Source organism: Macrotis lagotis, chromosome 5, assembly GCF_037893015.1.
Source record: "Macrotis lagotis isolate mMagLag1 chromosome 5, bilby.v1.9.chrom.fasta, whole genome shotgun sequence".
NCBI lineage: Eukaryota > Metazoa > Chordata > Mammalia > Peramelemorphia > Peramelidae > Macrotis > Macrotis lagotis.
This window is the reverse complement of record NC_133662.1, coordinates 20,320,616-20,339,336: the sequence shown is the minus strand read 5'-3', so window position 1 is coordinate 20,339,336 and position 18,721 is coordinate 20,320,616. Positions and strand designations below refer to the sequence as shown.

Here is an 18,721-nt window from a genome sequence, read left to right as displayed (position 1 = left end):
GATGGGAATCAACTTCTCTCAAAAAAGTGAGTTAATGGTCTTTTGGCTGCTTGAAAATTTTTAATTTTTTGAGATTTTCAAAAGCTACCTAAGTACCCATTTTAGTATTTATTTTTTTTTAGGTTTTTGCAAGGCAATGGGATTAAGTGGCTTGCTCAAGGCCACACAACTAGGTAATTATTAAGTGTCTGAGGCCAGATTTGAACTCAGGTATTCCTGACTCCAGGGTCGGTGCTCTATCCACTGTGCCACCTAGCCATCCCCCCATTTTAGTATTATTCAAAAATAAGAGTCTTATCATTTACCATATGTCCACTGTGTGACAAAGATATAAAAAAAAACAAGACAGTATATGCTTTTAAGGGGTGAAGCTTCTTTGGAGACATATAAAAATGACTTTAAAACACTTTTCAATTTAACATATTATAATATTATTTTTTTAGCTGTAATTGTTAAGACAGCCAAGAATTATAAGAATTACAAAATTAAGGCAAAGAATGAAAGAAAAAATAAAGCTATGAAGTCCAGTGATATTTTAAATAAGTCTTTGCTTTTTAAGGGATAGAAAGACAAAGAGTCTATTTAGCAAAGGTTATACCTTTTTTGCAGCCCTAGACCAGTAATGCTAAGGAAGTAAAGAGGTAAATACCAGATGATGTCAAGAAACAGAAAGGGAAAAAGGAGCAGGAACTGACTGACTTGCCAATGTTCATAAATAAAAAGGGGAGTTAAAAATAATCTCCAGTAATCACAGAGGGGAACTGATGTATTTAGAATAGAGGTATAGTGACCATCACAACATTAAGACTTAGTAGAAAAAAACAGGTGAATGAGACATGAGGGCAAAACTAAAAATTTCATCTGAGATCATTAAAACTGAAATCCACAGGTTCAATAAGAAATAAGTATGTTCAAGACAGGAAATATAAGTCTATTCCATGAAAACTGAAAACCATTATTTCACACTGGCATTTCATTTGTTCCTTCTGTAAATTATGAATGAATAAATCAGTGAATACAGTATTCATATAAGAACAGCTTGTGAAATACCCTTTAATGTTGATCTTAATGCATATTAAGACTGATCCCACAGACATAAGCAAAATTTTATTTTATTCAAGCTTATCATTGGCATGATCTGACAATTATATAAAGAGCTATGTAATCATGGTGTACTACTGCAGTAATAATCTTAGAGATAAAGTAACCAAGTCTCAGAAAGAGTCAAGGTAGCTGGGAAACTTAAGTAATTTAGGGTCTTAGAAAATTAACTTAAAATGTTATTGGGATACCTGAATAACTAAGTAATTGTTTCATCCAAAACTGATAAAATTCTGTTTCAAATATATCATTTCTGGTTTAAAATCTGTAATAAATTTTAATTAATTAATAAGGTTAACATTTTAATAGTAATAAAAAACCATTATCAAGGATTCAGTAATGAGAAAGTAGGCTCCATTAAGCCCTACTCCCAGATTCGGCCAAAGGTGATGTTGACTTCTGCTAAACATAGGTTTAGACAGGGACCTACAAGCTTAAAAAGTTTCAAGATATAATAAATAGCCTGAATCTCTCTCCTTTAAGGATAAGTTTAGCTAAAGGTGGAGAGCTTCACCACCAGAAGACTGCCCACAAAGTGATGAATTTTCTTTAGCCATGGCAACTCATGAAATGCACTTATTAAAGTGTCCAGGAGTTACAATTGTCAGTGGTGGAAGGAGCATCGAATCTGGGTGGGTAGGGGGACGGGAGTGGAGAAGAAGAGAACTGCAGTATGGAAGTAAGACTTCAGAAATATTTCTTATAACTTGCCAAAGTAACAATGGCGCCAAATCATGTGGGCAGACAAAACTGAAAGCTTAGAAAGCTAAGGAAATCTCATTCTAGGTCATCAGTTCAGCAACTTTTTTTCCTCCAAGAAACTTCACAAAGAAGGATTCAGAATCTTGTTATGGCAGCAAAACAGGCAAGCTTAACTGCCATAGGCATGCATGGGGCATTTCAAGAACTGTTCATTTCTTGATACTTACGCTAGAGTTGGCGAAAATTGAATTTGAGTTGGCTGCAGAATACCCTGCATTAGTCAAGTCATCAGTGCTCTGAAAAGGTACAGATTTGGTAAAAATGTTACTTTAAGTGCAACTATTAACAAAGTTTATGTGAGTTGATGTTCTAAAATAATACATACAGATTTGCTACTAGGTCCATGTAGAAAATAGTTCAATGCCTGTGGGTCTCTAAAAAACAAAAAAGGAAAGAGAAAAAAAATGAAATAAAACATGACTCACTTGTCTTTCAAGATTAACTTTTACTAGGAAAAAGAAAACTATTTTTTAGTAAGACATTCTTCTCACTAATGCCTTTTTATATCTTTATGTGACTTATATTCTGTGTCTTTAATTTCATAAAATAATTTTTCTTCTTCTACTACTTGGTTCCTCCTTTAAGGCAGCAAATGAGTGATCATGAAGAGTATTTAACATTTAAAGCATCCAGCATGTTGTAATGTTTGTCCTTCATTTTCAAAAAAAGACTACAATAATAGGGAGGTGATGCCATAACAAGCACATGGATTGGATTTGAGTGCTGTGCTAAGTCATCAACCTCACTTTCTCCTCCAGGACCATCTGGGTCCAGTGACCAGATATGAATCAGGATGACTGGAGATGGTCCTGGATGAGAGGCAATCAGGGTTAAGTACCTTGCCCAAGGTTACATAGCTAGTAAGTGTCAGAGGCTGGATTCAAACTCCCATCCTCCTGATTCCAAGGCCAGTGCTCCAGCCACTGCGCCACCTAGCATGTTGTAATACACAACAAGCTGTGTTTTACTAATTTCTAAATGGGAAGCTTACCCAATAAGATCAAGGAGACACGAGTCATCATCATCATCCATGACAACTACAACAAAAAGGAAAGGGCTGATGTTTTATCAAAATCAAATTAAAGGCAGCAATATCAAGGCAGTTTTAACATGCAAAATATGCTTTCCTAAAACTTCCCATTCATGAGATTTTTTTTACCCAGCTTATAAGGTTGGGAATATTTAAATAAGATTTTAATCATCTAATTCAATAATAATAATAAAGTATTACAGAAAATGTTTTATTTAAATCATTTAATTAAGAATTAAGAATATTGTTAAATCAACATATAGTAATAAAGAGTTTAAGCTAAATGAAAGATGGTTGGAGATGGTCCATCCCCTGCTGAAGTAAGAGAGACAAAGAACTCAACTCAAAGGCTGGTAAGCCTAAACTGCACTTTCCTACAATGATCCCTGATAGAAGACAACTCCTTTTAGAAGGAAGTCTTATGGACTTATGGATAAAAATGACCCTTTCATCTTGGGTTAGAGCATTTTTGCACATGCTGAATCGTGACCCCTTTCCTTACTTTCTTAAGGAAAACAGGGAATAATAGCTCATCCTCACCATATTCCGATAGATTTCAAGAGCAAGGGAGAAAGAGCACAGACATCCCCAAACCCGAAGCAGCTACAGGAAGCTCGGTCCCATATTTTGATCATCTGTCCCTCACAACAGTGTTGCCAAGTCTTCAATTCCATCCAATCCATGTTCTGGGACATAAATCCTGGTATTGGGTATGTGTAAATGTGTGTGGGGAAAAAACAAATCTCTGGGAAGATACCACCATTTCCCCTAAATATTTAAAGCCTGAGCTAAAAGTCACCTGTCGAGATCAGATGATCAAATTATTGTGCTTTAGTTAAAATGATGAAAAGTGTTTAACTCCAAACCTCCCCACCCCCCAGCCCCAGATCTTGTAAACTTACACTAACACTTGCACACGTGGCAACAGCGCTCTGTGCCCATTTCAAGCAGCGCATAGAATAATTTACATCACAGAATCCAGAGGCAAAGGTTCTGTGGCAGTTGGAAAGGACAGTTGTGAATGGCAGTTAGGCAGGAGTGCCATGCTAAGGAGGCCTCCTGGGCAATAGGATTCAGATTGGACTTTTTGGAGTCAAAAACAACTTCCCAGCAGCTTAAACCTTGTCCCTAGGTCCCCTGCATCCTCTCTTTCCAGGAGAGGCGAAGCGCAGAAATCCCAGCTCATTCCTGCACAAGACTCACAGAGCTTCCCAAAGCACAACCCTCAAGGGGTGAGTGTGTCTCTAGGGGCTGCTTCCTATCCAGATGGAGGTAGGTAATGTTGCTACTGAGAGATCCAAGGGCTCGGAGTATGAGTTTGGGTTTCTTCTTCTCTCCAAGTACACAGTAAGGTAACTTGGAAAAAGTGGGAGAAATGATGGACACCAGCTAGTAGTGGACACTGAGCAGGAAAGCTAAGGCAGAGTCTGCTTACAGGGTTTCAGACATGCAGGCACACCACTTCATGTTGATAAATGTGACAGATTCTGAAGGCAAGATTAGGAAAAAGAAAAACCAAATTCTCTGACTTCAATAATTAGGCAGAGATATTTTTGAGTCAATTTCCTATATATCCAGAGATATTTTTCAGGATCCTTGTTAATCTTATTCCTGAAATAGGACCCCATTTTAAAGATAGCTGGAGAGTATAAAGTTTTACTATACCACTGGATAAGTAATGCCTCCCACTTAATTCAAGAAGAGATAGCCAAACTGATAAAGCCCAGATGGCATATGAGACATGATCTTATCTTCACAGTGTCCCTCTTATCACTTCCAAAAATTTAAATGGCAGGTCAATATAACAGGGAAAGAAATGGCTATATAGAGTCAGAAGACTTGGTTTTAATTTCCTGACTCTACTCCTTATTAACTATTTGATCTTAACGTCACTTAACTTTAAGCCTGTTTCCTTATCTACAAAAATATACAGGTCAAACATCATAACTTATAGGATCCCACTAAGCTCTCAATCCTATGATTCTATAAAATTAGATTTTCCTGTATTGTCTAATTATTCTTATAAATTTATTTTTCCAACTACATGCAAAGAGTCTAAAGCATTCATTTTTTGTAAGACTTTTAAGTTCCACAGTTTTCTCTCTCTCCTTTCCTGTTGACAGTGAGAATATGGGTTTAATGTCTAATTTAACTAGTAAACCCAGGATACAAACTTACTAAGAAAAATTACGCTAATATAAATCATTTTAAAACAGTTTTGTAAACCTCAACCCTCCCCCCACCTCCATTTCTTATTCCTCTCTAGTTATGCCAAAGTGGTAAGAATGACTTAAAGGCCAAAGAGCCTTAAGTGCCTTTTCGAGATGAAAAAGACTTCTCAGCTTCTGGAAAAAGCCCTGTCAGATACCAAGAGCTTTCCCACTTACTAGACAAAGCAGTCAGCAGCCAATTTAATCATTATCAGATGGAACTAAAAGTCACCTCTACCTGCCTTCCCTGTCATTCCAAATAAAACTGCTGGAAAGACTATTCCTGGTAAATATCCATTCTCTAAAGGTTTCAGAGACCTACCAGACATATCTGCCTCTTACTCTCAAATGAGTAGAATGCTATGCTATGGTCTTCATACTCAATAGCACATTCAGAATTCCATTTTTAAAGAGCCAATAAATACCCTTTGGTATCTTTAGGGAAACTTCTATTTAACAGCACATTCCTCTCCACTATTTTTTTTAAAAAGAGATTCCTAAAATAGTTAACCTTGGAATCTGTATTTTGATTCATGTTTGTTTTTAAATTAAATTTTACCTTTAAAAAAATCACTTAAAATCTGCCTTTTCCCCCCTCCCATCCTTTCTCCTCCTATGAGAAAGAAAACCAAAACCCCTGTTACAAACATATATAATTAAGCAAAACAAATTCCTGCACTGGTCATGTCACACACATACACACACACACACACACACACACACACACACACACACACACACAAACACGTCTTAATCTTTACTTTTGAGTACAGGAAGCAGGTAGCATGTTTTATCATGTTCTCTGGAATAATCAGATAATGCATTGATTCCTAATCCTTTCAAAGTTATTTGTCTTTACAATATTGTTATCTTTGTAGAACCTATTTTTCATCACTTTATAGTCACACTAAAATAAATTGTTCCCTCTGCTTTAATTCGAACAAGTTTCCTAGCTATTTCTGGTTCCTTCATTATTTTTTTACAGCACAATAGTATTTCATCACATACAAATAAAATAATTTATATAACCATTCCTTCAAATAATAGAGCCCCCTTTCCCCTCCTTCCCCCAACCTACTCCTGTTTCTAATTGTGTCTAAAAAAGAGCTGCTCTAAATGTTTTTGAATACATAAGGGTTTGGTCCCATGTTTCTGAGCCCAGGTTAAGCACATTGGCCAATGACTCACAGAAGTGAAGGAAAACCCAAGACTCAACATCCCAAGAAACAAAAGTGAAAAGTGAGATTCTTTGGGGGGGAGGGGGAAAGAGTTCCTACTGGCAAAGTGTTTTCACCTATGTGGCCCCAGTTTCTTCATTTGTAAAGCAGAGGGCTGGACTTGCCAGTCTCTTAAGCCTCCTGCCAGCCCTAAATTCCATCATTTTATGCCAGCTCTATTTTCCTCAATACTTAATGGACCTCTGAATTCACTGTTGAGAGCTTCCTCTGCCTATCTAAATAATCTTAATGGTATGGTTGAAAAAACTTTTATTACTTCATAGTCTACAATGGAAGTTCCTGGAGGTCAGGGGTTATGTTGTTTTTGTCTTTATATCCCCAGAGAACAGTACAATGATAGGCACCTGGTAGACAACTGAATATATGTTTGCTGAATCTGTTGCTTCAAACTTAGGCTGATCGTCACAGGAGAGTTCATCACTAAGTCTGCAATGAAACCTTTTCAGCTTGGCAGTACTTCAGGCAGTCAATAAGCATTAAGTATCCTATCACATATCTTGTCATTGTTCAAAATACTGGGGATCAAAGAAAAGAATAAATACGACCCCAATTCTCATAAAGCTCTTACAGATAACATGCAACTAGGTCCATATAAGATATATACTAGGAAAATGGTAGATAGTCTTAGAAAGAAGACACTAGTGATAGCTGGAAGAATTGGAAAGGTCTTTAGCAGAAAGTGGTATCTAAACTATGTCCTGAAGGCAGGGAAACCAGAAGGCAGAAGTGGGAAGGCAAAGTACACAGGCAGAAATGACAGCTAGTGAAACTGCAGTGGAGTGTTGTATAATATATAGGTCAGTGTCAATGGATCATAAAAGTAAATGGAGAAGAGTAAAGTACAGGAAAAAGAGACAGGAAGAAGTAGAAAATCTTCAAAATCAGGTGTTCTCATATTTGAACCTAGAGGCAATAGGGAATTACTGAAGCTATTAATCAGACAAGCTACAGGGTCAGATAAGTAATGTATTTTAGATTTTTTTTTTTTTGTAGTTTTTGCAAGGCAATGGGGTTAAGTGGCTTGCCCAAGGCCACACAGCTAGGTAATTATCAAGTGTCTGAGGCCAGATTTGAACTCAGGTACTCCTAACTCCAAGGCCAGTGCTCTATCCACTGTGCCACCTAGCCACCCTAAGTAATGTATTTTAGGAAGATCACAGGCTGCTGAGTAGAGAATAAATTAGAGGTCGAGAGACAGGGATACCAACTAACTAATGGAATAGTTTAGAAACGAGGTAATGGAGCTTATAACCAAGTCAGATCAAGTCAAGAAGCACTTCTGAAGTGTCTTAAGTAGCCAAACATTGTGTTGACCCTTGGGATTACCAAAGACAAAAAAAAAAAAAAGCTCAAGGTATAGTGAAAATATGTAAATATTTACAAACAAGCAATAAACAAGATAAACTGAAAATAATTTCAGAGGGCAGGCACTAAGGATTAGAAAAGGCTTCTTGCAGAAGGTGAGACCAGCTGAGATTTGAAGGAAGCTAAAAGAGGTGAAGATGAGGAGGAAGAGCTTTTCAGCCAGTGAAAATGCCCATAGAGGGGAAATGTACAAGGAACAGCAACTGGATTACAGAGTATGGGGAGGTAAGGAAGGCTTAAGACCAGAAAGGTAGAAGCAAAGTTATTAGAGATTTTATAGTTGATTCTGGAAGTAAAAGGGAGCTGCTAGTTATTGCCTAGGAAAGGGATATCAACCTATGGAGTAGGGAGAGATTGGAGGTGAGACTAACCAGCAGTAGTATGAGGTGCTGAAGACCTGCATCAATGACAGAGTAGGGAAGGGGATATATACATATATATATATATATATGTATACATATATATACATATATATATATATGAGATGTTATAAGAGACAGGGCTTGACAACTATATGGGGGTGATAGAGTGAAGAGTCAGGAATGACAACTTGGTTAGGAACCTGGATAATTGAAAGGACAGTGGTAGCCTAAACTGTAATAGGGAAATTAAGAGGATTCATAGGTTTTGGAAGTAGAAAAAAAAAGAGTTCATTTTTGGACTTGCTTGGTTTTAAAATGTTTATGAGCCAACTATTTTGAGGTAACTACTAGGCAATTGGATATGAGAGGGTTAGGAATGGACAAGTAGATCTTAAGAGTCATCCGCATGGACACAATAATTGAAACCATGGGAACTAAAATCACTAAATGAATGTAAGCTTCCTGAGAGTACTGTTTTAACTTTTGTTATATATCTCCAGCGCCTAGCAGAGTGCTGACACATGGCAGGTGATTAGATTAATAAATGCTTGTTGATTGATTGAAGTCTGGTCTTCCTTTTACTATATCATGCTCCTTTCAAAGATCTTACAATTTATTGATAAAGAATGTGCCCAGATAAAATAATACAAATTAGATTAAGTACATATGGATACAAAGTACTATGAGAGAATACCAGTTTCAGGGGATCACAGAAAGCTTTACAGTAAGAGGGATAGCTAGGCTGTTTAAGAGAAGGTAGAAGAGGGGGAAATAATTTGACTGAAGGCTTGGAGATGGAAAGCATTGTACTATTTGGTTGAAGCTTAGGTTATCTGAGGTGGAGTAATGTGATATTATTAAAGTACAAAAGGTACAATGGTGAATTCCAGCTTTTAAAAGTATATCTGTGAGGTGGCTAGGTGGCTCAGTGGATAGAGCACCGGCCTTGGAGTCAGGAATACTGAGTTCAGATCCAGCCTCAGACACTTAGTAATTATCTAGCCGTGTGGCCCTGGGCAAGCCACTTAACCCCACTGCCTTGCAAAAAAAAAAAAAAAAATATATATATATATATATTTATATATATAAATATCTGTTAATTCAGTTGGCAAAGGGGATATGCACTGAAGCATTCTGCCAGTAGTGAGTATAGTACATAAAATAAATAAAAAGTGGCCTGTCTTCGCTTGTTTATCTGCCTATAAGAATATGGAATTCTTCCTTTCAGTAGACTTTATCTTTATTTCTTTTTTTTTTTTTTTTTTTTTTAGATTTTTCAAGGCAATGGGGTTAAGTGGCTTGCCCAAGACCATACGGCTAGGTAATTACTAAGTGTCTGAGGTTGGATCTGAACCCAGGTACTCCTGACTCCAAGGCCGGTGCTCTATCCACTGCGCCACCTAGCCGCCCTTTATCTTTATTTCTTAAAAGATATGATTGTCAAAGTAGACTATACCGGAGGTTTTTAGGAGGCCACTTTTTTAAAACTGAAGAATGTGGTATATGGATAACATAATCCAATTTAAGATGACTTGTGTTAATAGTGTTTCAACTATCTTCCTAATGTAACATTTAGAGTCATAGGATCAAATCTTGGCTCTGCCACTTAAAGCTATGTGTGACCTTGGATTGGTGACAACTTCTCTGTGGCTATATACACACATATTTTGTACAGACTTCTAGGATATAACTCATTTTTGTCCTTGTAGTCCTGGCATCTGGCATGTAGTAGAAATTTAATAAATGCTGTTGAAAGATTGATAGATAAACCTAGGTTTGCTTTTCTGGGGTGTATGGGGTATGTGTGATAACCTGAAAGAAATAATTTAAAATTGGGCGGCTAGGGGCACAGTGGATAGAGCACCGGCACTGGAGTCAGGAATACCGAGTTCAAATCCGGCCTCAGAGACTTAAATAATTACCTAGCTGTGCGGCCTTGGACAAGCCACTTAACCCCATTGCCTTGCAAAAAAAAAAAAAAATTAAATACCTGACATTGTATGCATGTTTAAGTATATAAAAAATAAATTTACCAGGGTCTGCTCAGTTATCAACTGTTAGACTGAGTTAGATCATCTAGCTCAGGCCCTTGGTTATGTAAAATTTTAAATAAGTGTAATAGTGCCTGAAGGCATGGGGTAGGGATCCATTTTAGGATTCTCCCTGGGGCAGAATTACTCAGGTTGTGGGCTAAGGTTAAATAAACTTTCACCTCAACCAGGCACTGCCAGCATCTCCAGAACAAAAAAACAATAATCAAGGTAGAGATGTGAAAACTCTCCTCTTAGGACTTTCCTAGGCTCTTTTTCTACCTGACAGCTCCTGTTTTTTTTTTTTTTTTTTTTTTGGTTAAGTCTTCTTTTATTTCATATTCCCCCAAAGGCTCTGTCCTGGACTCTCTTTTCCATTTTCTTCCACTAGATGAGTTCTTTGGCTCCCATGGGTTCAATTATTATCTCTATGCAGATGATTCCTAGGTCTTTTTTATTCCGCCTTGGTTTCTCTCCTGGGCTCTAGTTCCATATCATCACCTGCTGGACATTTCCAACTGGATATCCCAAAGGCATCTCAAATTCAACATGTCCAAAACAAAATGATATTTTCCCCTCTTTTGAACTTATTACCACTATCTTATTACCACTACCAGTAACCCAGGTTTGTGACCTCAAGAGTTATCCTTGCCTCCTCTCTTTTGCTCAATTCAATTTGGTTACCAGATCTTACAATTAAGTTCTCTATAGCATCTCACATACACATCGTCTTCTCACAAAACTACCATAGTATTTTACATGGACTATTGTAAGACTATAGACTAACTGATCTCTAAGCCACAAATCTTACCAACTCTATTCTCATCTACCAAAGTATAATTTTCCTAAATCACAGGTCTAAGAATATCCATCCTTCTGCTAAAAAAAAATTGCCAGTATTACTTCTATGATCAAATATAAAGTCCGGTGTTTGGTATTGAAAGCTTTTCACACCCTGGCCCTCTCCTTTTCTCATCTTCTCAGATTCTACTCTCCTCAATGTACTTCATGATCTTGCCAGGATTGTTTTTCTCTAGTATGCTCTGGATCAGCATGTGCTGTTTCCTCATTTGAACATAAGCTCCCACAGGGCAAACACTCCCCTTGTCTTTCTTTTTATTCCCAGCTCCAATGTGGATTAAGTGCTTAATAAACTCTCATTGATTCAATGAAGCACTGACTCTGTGGAGCACTGTGCTAAAGTCTGGGGACCTGCTGATTTTTAAATAATTCTGTCCTCCCTTTACTCTGTCTCACCTCTTGTTCAGAAAATAATAATCAAATCAATATTATCATTGCTCCTAGAGAGGATACAACAATCTACTGTTGTGTGAAAATATTAAGAATGCCAGTGATTCAGAGCCATAGGTTGTCTGCATCAAGACTCCTTCCCAATTCCTTAGGCCTATTCGTGCCAACCCTACCTTTGGCATTATTACTCAATTCAACTCTCCCTTTCCCTTGTTAAAAACAGCCTGAAGGGGCAGCTAGGTGGCACAGTGGATAGAGCACTGGCCCTGGAGTCAGGAGTACCTGAGTTCAAATCTGACCTCAGACATTTATTACCTACCTGTGTGGCCTTGGGCAAGCCACTTAACCCTACTGCCTTGCAAAAAAAAAACAAACAAAAACCCAGCCTGAAAGCATAAACTATACTATACTTTGTATGAGACCTGTTCTTCTCCCACTGCCTCCATCAACTTGCAGTCATATATCTAAATCCTGCAATCTTGGCCCCACTCTTTGGCACAGATGTACTTTTTCTTAATGCTCCCAGACACTGTGTGTAGTTGAGGAGGAATGATATAAACATGTTTCATTTGGTACCCTCTGGTTCAAGTCAAGACAAGTCCACCCCCATCCCTGTGATGATGTCATTGGTCCTTTTTTTGAGAACAAAGGATAAACATCAACTCTCTAACCAAATATATAGCACTACCTAGATCCAATGAAAGTTAAATCTACTCCCTGGGCATTCTCCCTCTTTTTCTACCTTTATATCCCAAACTCTCTATTCTTATAATTTAAGACTTCAGTTTATATGCTGATATCCCCCCCCCATAATCAATAATCTCAAAGAATGAAGGCATGGAAAGTATTCCAACCTGCATCAACACTGTGCTAGGTACTAAGGTACAAAATTGTGACAATCTATGCCCTCACAGAATATATTTTCTAAAGGCAGAGATAAAACTAATAGGAAGGTGTGACCAAGGGATGTGTTTTGGTCAGAAAAGTGGAGGAAGGGTAAGTCCTTAGAAAGCTATGGAAAAGAGGGAGAGAAAAGGCAGCATGGCAAATTAGAATATGACAGAATGAGGATAAAGTGCAAATATGCTCTTCCTTGATCAAATGACCTACATGCTATTTTCTGAACTAAGCATTTTTTTCTCTCACCCCAGGTCTCTGCACATCCTTACTATTAAAATAATGCCATCAATCGCAATATATTTAATATAATAATGATAACTAATTTTTACAAGGAGCTTTAAGGTTTTCAAAAGTGCCTTACAAATTATCTTATTTAATAAAACAAGGAGTGTGAGGGAGGTAGGTACTATTAGTATCCTAATTTTACAATTGAAGAAACTGAGCCAGATAATGATTAAGTGGCCTGTCCAGGGTTACAGGGCTACTAAATCTCCAAAGCTGAATTTGAAAGTGGGTTTTTCTTACTGGTGGTCTAGCATTCTATCCATTTTATTACCTCTACCTGCTTCTAATAAAATTTTCATATAGCCTATATTTATCTGTGAAAAATGACTGTACCTCCAAATAGAATATAAGTTCCTTAAAGGCAAGACTTTTTTCTTTTCTCTCTTTATTCCTCCTACCTAGATAGCATGGTATATTATAGCATGCAGTAGAGATTTAATAAATTTTGACTGGCTGAATTTCTTTCTAAGATCTTGGGAGTAATATTTCATTTAACTTTGTATATCCCTCTTGGCTAACACAATAAATACATGATTGCTGAATGACTAAATGATTAGATAAATCTTTAATTACCTTTTCTCTCAAACCAGAGAAACTATAGGTAATCTACTGAAACACATTTTTCTGTCCTTCCTCAATACATGTCAAACTTTTAGAATCAGAAATGGAAACAATTAGAGCTAATAACTAGGCTGACCTATAGCTAAAAAAGATCTGTATCTTCACCAAAAATCAAGCTTTCATCTGAAGAATTTAGGCAGTGAGAGATTCATAATGAAATAATTATTTTCTTAAAATGTTGCTGTGCTATAAGGAATGAATAATATGAATTCAGAGTGATATGGAAGACTTGTATGAACAAATTAAAACTGGAGGTATGCCAAAAAATCTCTACAATATCTTTTATAGTTCCATAATATAAAAATTAAGGGACACAGCCTTTCTGTCAGCAATTGATAAACTGAAAAAGTGCAGAGTAGCCTGCTTTTGGTCCCAATTTTACCAATTGCCTAGCAAAATAGTTTTGAACCAATATATGTACTGGGTGCTCCAAAAGCTTTAATATTTTTAATATTTTAGTTTAAGCTTTAATATTTTTGAAAGCGGGTAGTAGTGCTACAGTTTCCAATAACAGAATATGAACCCCTTTGGCCAAGGAGAGATAACTGCCTTTTTATTTCCAGTGTCAAGCATAAAGAAATTAATAATAAAAGGTCATGGTATGAGTATCTTCATGATGCTTCAGTCTTTAATCTCTATTTGTCAATTTGGCTCAAAGTTGAATGGGGAAATCCAGGTCTCAAAAAGTGAGACTGGCCATGGGGGAAATCTGAGTTGAATACAGATAATAGCTTAGGGATGGCCCCTTAGTTCTTTACTCAAAAATAAAACCCTCAGAGGAAATCCATGCTGTTTTAACTGAATTCACAAAATCCCAGCATTCTATGAGAAGAGACTCTGGTGGCCAGCAAGTCCAAGTCTTTTAACCCCAAAGGCATCTCCCACTATAACATATCTGGCAAGTGACAGAAACTTACCACCTCCTGAGGTAGTTCAATTTTTGGACAGCTCTAATTACTTCGAAGTTTTTCTTAACATCAAGCATCTTTGAAACTTCCACCCACTGCTCAAGATTTTTCTCTTATAGAATAAGTCGAATATTTCTTTCACATGACAACACTTCAGGAACTTTAAAATAGCTATGATCTCTCTAGTGAACCTTCCTTTTTTGAGCTACACATTTCTAGTTTCTTCCCCTGACCTTCCTAAAACATGGTTTCAAGGAGCCCTTCATCACCTTTCTTGTTCTTCTCTGGACAGAACTGAAATCTCCATACAAGGTCTACATACATACAAGTTCAAATTGTATGATCATCTCCTCATTCCTGAACGTCAAGACACTCACTGTAGCCCAAGACCACAGAAACTTTTGACTGCCACAATGATTATGCTAATTCATACTGAGCTTGCAGTCTTAGATGATTTTCAGACTAACTGCTGCCTAACTGCCCTTCCTGAATTTATCCTTGAAGTTGATTTTTTGAACCTTAGTCTATCGCTTTACACTCATCCCTACTAAATGTCATCTTAAATCCACTGAGATTTTTTTGACTCCTGATCCTCTCTTTCAGCAAACAAGCTATCATCTCTTTAAATGTAATGACACCTGCAAAGTAGATGAACACTCATTTAAATCTCTCTTCAAATCAGTGTCAAAATGTCAAATAGCAAGACTCAAGACCAGATTGTTAAGGGTCTTCATTGAAGACTTCTTGTCATATTGACAGTGATCCATTAATAACTACTGAGTTTTAATCAACCAAATAATTTTGAATCTATCTAATTATGTAATCATGCACTTCACATCTCTTCTTCACAAGAACAGGACATACTTTATCAAACTATTCCTCACTTGTAAAATAGCAGATTAAATACAAAGTTGGTGTCAAGAGCCAGGAAGTCCCACTTGTGATAGAAAATTGACCATGGCGACCCTCAAGTCATTTAATAATATTCTAAGCAATTATATAATATGGAAGAAAAATTTGTATTGGAAAGGGAGCTTCCCCATCTATGGATTTCCTATATTATGTCCTAACTCCTCATCTATCAGGTTAGTAACTTTTTTGTTTCTCAAAACTCTACATAACATGGTAAAAAAAGAGACAATAGGCTGTCAGAGAAGCTTTCAATCCTAATGAACTAAAGGGATCTGACTTAAAATATGAGTGCAATTTTCATTTCCAAGTTGCTAATAAAGTACAATTATCAATACTTTGGATTTGTATATTGCTACTCTCCTAAGAATTCAGTATTTTATATTAATCATATTTTTAGCCTCAAGACATCTTTTTTTTTTAAGGTTTTTGCAAGGCAAATGGAGTTAACTTGCCCAAGGCCACACAGCTAGGTAATTAATTATTAAGTGTCTGAGACCGGATTTGAACCCAGGTACTCCTGACTCCAAGACGGGTGCTTTATCTACTACGCCACCTATCCACCCCTAAGATATCTTTATCAAGTAGAAAAGACAGTAAATATTGTCTGAATTTTTACAGATAAAGTAATTAAGGTCTTGGGGAGGTTAGATAATTTGCTCAAGACTTATACAATGAATTACAAACAAATCAAGAAATGGAATACTAGGGGGCAGCTAGGTGGTGTAGTACATAGAGCATTAACCCTGGAGTCAGGAGGACCTGAGTTCAAATGTGACATCAAACATTTAATAATTACCTAGCTGTGTGATCTTGGGGCAAATCACTTAACCCCATTGCCCTACAAAAAATAAAGAAAAAAAAAGAAATGGAATACAGGTTTTAAAGATTGATTTTTCTAAATTTTTATGTATAATTAGATCTTCAAACTAAGAATACATAGTTCTTAAAAGCAAGAAAATACTCTGGATAATCAAAAATACAGTAAAATAAACTTATTAACTCCTGCATTGATGCTGTCTTGTGACTTAAATAAGTAATTTGATTTTTTTCCAAGGCAATGGGGTTAAGTGACTTGCCCAAGGTCACACAGCTAGGAAATTAGTAAGTGTGTGAGATCGCATTTGAACTCAGATCCTCCTGACTCCAGGGCTGGTGCTCTATCTACTGTACCACCTAGCTGCCCCCTCCTAATGTGATTTCTTATGCCTAGTTTCTTTGTATGTAAAGCTGGAGGAAAAATTTTTCCTAATGTAAGCATCTGTTTGTGAATAAGTGTTTGGTAAAATTATAAAACTACAAATGGTGGGTAATATTTCTGTTATATTTATGTTCAAGTACTATTAAAACAACATAGATCGAATATAATTCAACTAAAAATAGTAAATAGATACATTAAATCATGATACAAAAAGGTCAAAATGTAGCATGGGAAGTTTCTAAGAGAAATAGGGATCCAGCAGTATCACTAATGGGTCTGAATGCTGAAGAGATCATGAAAAGGGTTAAAAATCCCACATGTACAAAAATATTCATAGCACTCTTCATAGGGCAAAGAATTGGAAACTGAAGGGGAGGATGTCCAACAAAAGGGGGATGGCTAAACAAATTGTGGTATATGCATGTGATGGAACACTACGAAATTATGAGGGACAGGATTTCAGAAAAGCCTGGAAACACTTGCATGAATTGATGCTAACTGAAATGAGCAGAACCAGAAGAATATTATATACACTAACAATATCATGGGATCATGATCAATCATGATGGACTTGTTCATTTCAGCAGTATAATAATAAATAATAAAGATAATTTTAAAAGATTTGTGATGGAGAACACCATCCATATTCAAAGAAGGAACTGTAGAGTTTAAATGAAGACCAAAGCTTATTGTTTAAAAGTTGTCTTATGTATTTGTCATTTTTTCTGTTTTCTTTCTTCTATTTGGATCTGATTCTTCTCTCACAACATGTTCAATATCAATGCATGTTTAGGATGGCTATAAACAATCTATTTCAGATTGCTTTCTGTCACGGGGTGGGGGGGAAGGCAGGAAGGAAGAAAAAAACTCAAAACCTTGCAAAAAAAAAGATTGGTAAAAACTACCATTGTATGTAGTTGGAAAAACAAAATATTTTTTAAGAAAGAGAAGTAGGGTATCTACCCTTTTAGGGTATCTACCACTGGATTATCAGATTAAACAGGAGTAGGGTAGCATGGCATTACTAAAAATGAAGAGTACAAAAAGATGACTAGTTTTAAGTGGCTCAAGAATTAATAATTTTTACAAGTGATCCCACTGGAGGATATGCTACCCTTTCTCATCCAATTTTTTAGCTTTCTTTTTATAAGTTTTCTTTTGGGGGTTCTTTTAAAAAAATTCATAGTTAATAATTTTCCTTTTAAATTCACACACACACACACAAAACCTATTTGAATGGCATCTGATCATCTAAACTGTAGTTGAGAAGTTTTATTTTCCTCAACAAAAAATAAGAGAGATTTGTTTGTTCTTCATTCATGAAGAGGACCATGACATCAGGGAGGTGATGCTGAAGCATGCAAGTGAACTGAATTTAAGTAAGGGAGGAGTGTGCAAATTAATCCAGCCTCAGCAATTCTGTGGAGATCACTAGGAAAGAGAAGTAATTTAGGGTTTGTAACTAGTATGAGAAGACAAGGTGGCCCTTATTTTAGTAAGAAAATCTCCATATAAATACATGTAAAATGAGGAGATTGATATTTGTGGTTTTCTAACATCAGTATGCAGCTTCAGGGATTCATTTCTATTTGACACTGAAATGCTCTGTAAATATACTCAAAGAAGTTGTCAACCAGTCTTTGAATTCCCTTCCCTTTGCAGAGTGGCCTCAAAACTAACTTTGACTGTGGGTCACTTTCATCTGGTTAGGGAAAAATGTATATAAAAGTGCTGCTGTTAATGGCCATCACTATCCAAGCTAATTACAGACAAGTTAGAAGGCAAGTATTTTTCACAGACTGACTCAGTGAAGATACAACCAAGTTAGAAGATACAGGAAGACATCCTTCATATTTATTTTGTGGTCAATAGATCTTTTTTTTTTTTTTTTTAGGTTTTTACAAGGCAAATGGCATTAAGTGGCTTGCCTAAGGCCACACAGCTAGGTAATTATTCAGTGTCTGAGGCTGGATTTGAACTCAGGTACTCCTGACTCCAGAGCCAGTGCTCTATACACTGGCCACCTAGCCTCCCCTTGGTCAATAGATCTTTAAAGGAAAACTCAATAGATGAAACTCCTCTAAATCCCTCTTCAAGATCTGAAATTAAAGGCTTCTCTTGATCTGTACTACTAACTCACTTCATTACCTTTCTTTCTGCTCCTACACTCCCCCTATGCTATTCTCTTTTGAACTATATTGCTCTTGTGGCTGCTGCTGCAACAATCTTGCAAGTGTCCTTACTTTCCTTCTTCACTTTGCTAAATTCCCATTACTATTGCTGCTTTTCTTCAGTTGCTGATCAGCTAATTGTTTTAACTCTGCCTGATAATTTTTTAAAATTTTTCTAGCTAGCAGGTGAGCTAAGAAAGCAGTGTGAAAAGCAAGACTTTCCAGAAGCTCTTTCCCTCTTCTGTGTGTGTGTGTGGGGGGGGAAGGCGAGGAGGAATTGTAAAATTCAAAACCTCACCAAAAAAATGATAGGCAGAAGCTCCCCCCACAAAAAAACTCCAAAAATTGTAAAATTATGAATCCAACCAAATTCTAGA

At 36.6% G+C, this 18,721-nt stretch overlaps 1 protein-coding gene across 8 annotated transcripts in view; it reads right to left on the bottom strand.

The window, feature by feature from the left end:
• The window catches only part of BICRAL (BICRA like chromatin remodeling complex associated protein), a 101,796-nt gene that overhangs the window by 31,527 nt on the left and 51,548 nt on the right, over positions 1 to 18,721 (bottom strand). For 6 of the 8 annotated variants that reach the window (XM_074236974.1, XM_074236972.1, XM_074236971.1 and 3 more), the window contains 3 exons: positions 2,855 to 2,900; positions 2,189 to 2,237; positions 2,031 to 2,099 (listed from right to left, as the gene is read on the bottom strand). In XM_074236974.1, coding sequence (XP_074093075.1) covers positions 2,031 to 2,099; positions 2,189 to 2,237; positions 2,855 to 2,895 — 159 coding nt within the window. In that variant the 5' untranslated portion in view covers positions 2,896 to 2,900. The other 2 variants (XM_074236978.1, XM_074236976.1) reach the window with 2 other exon arrangements.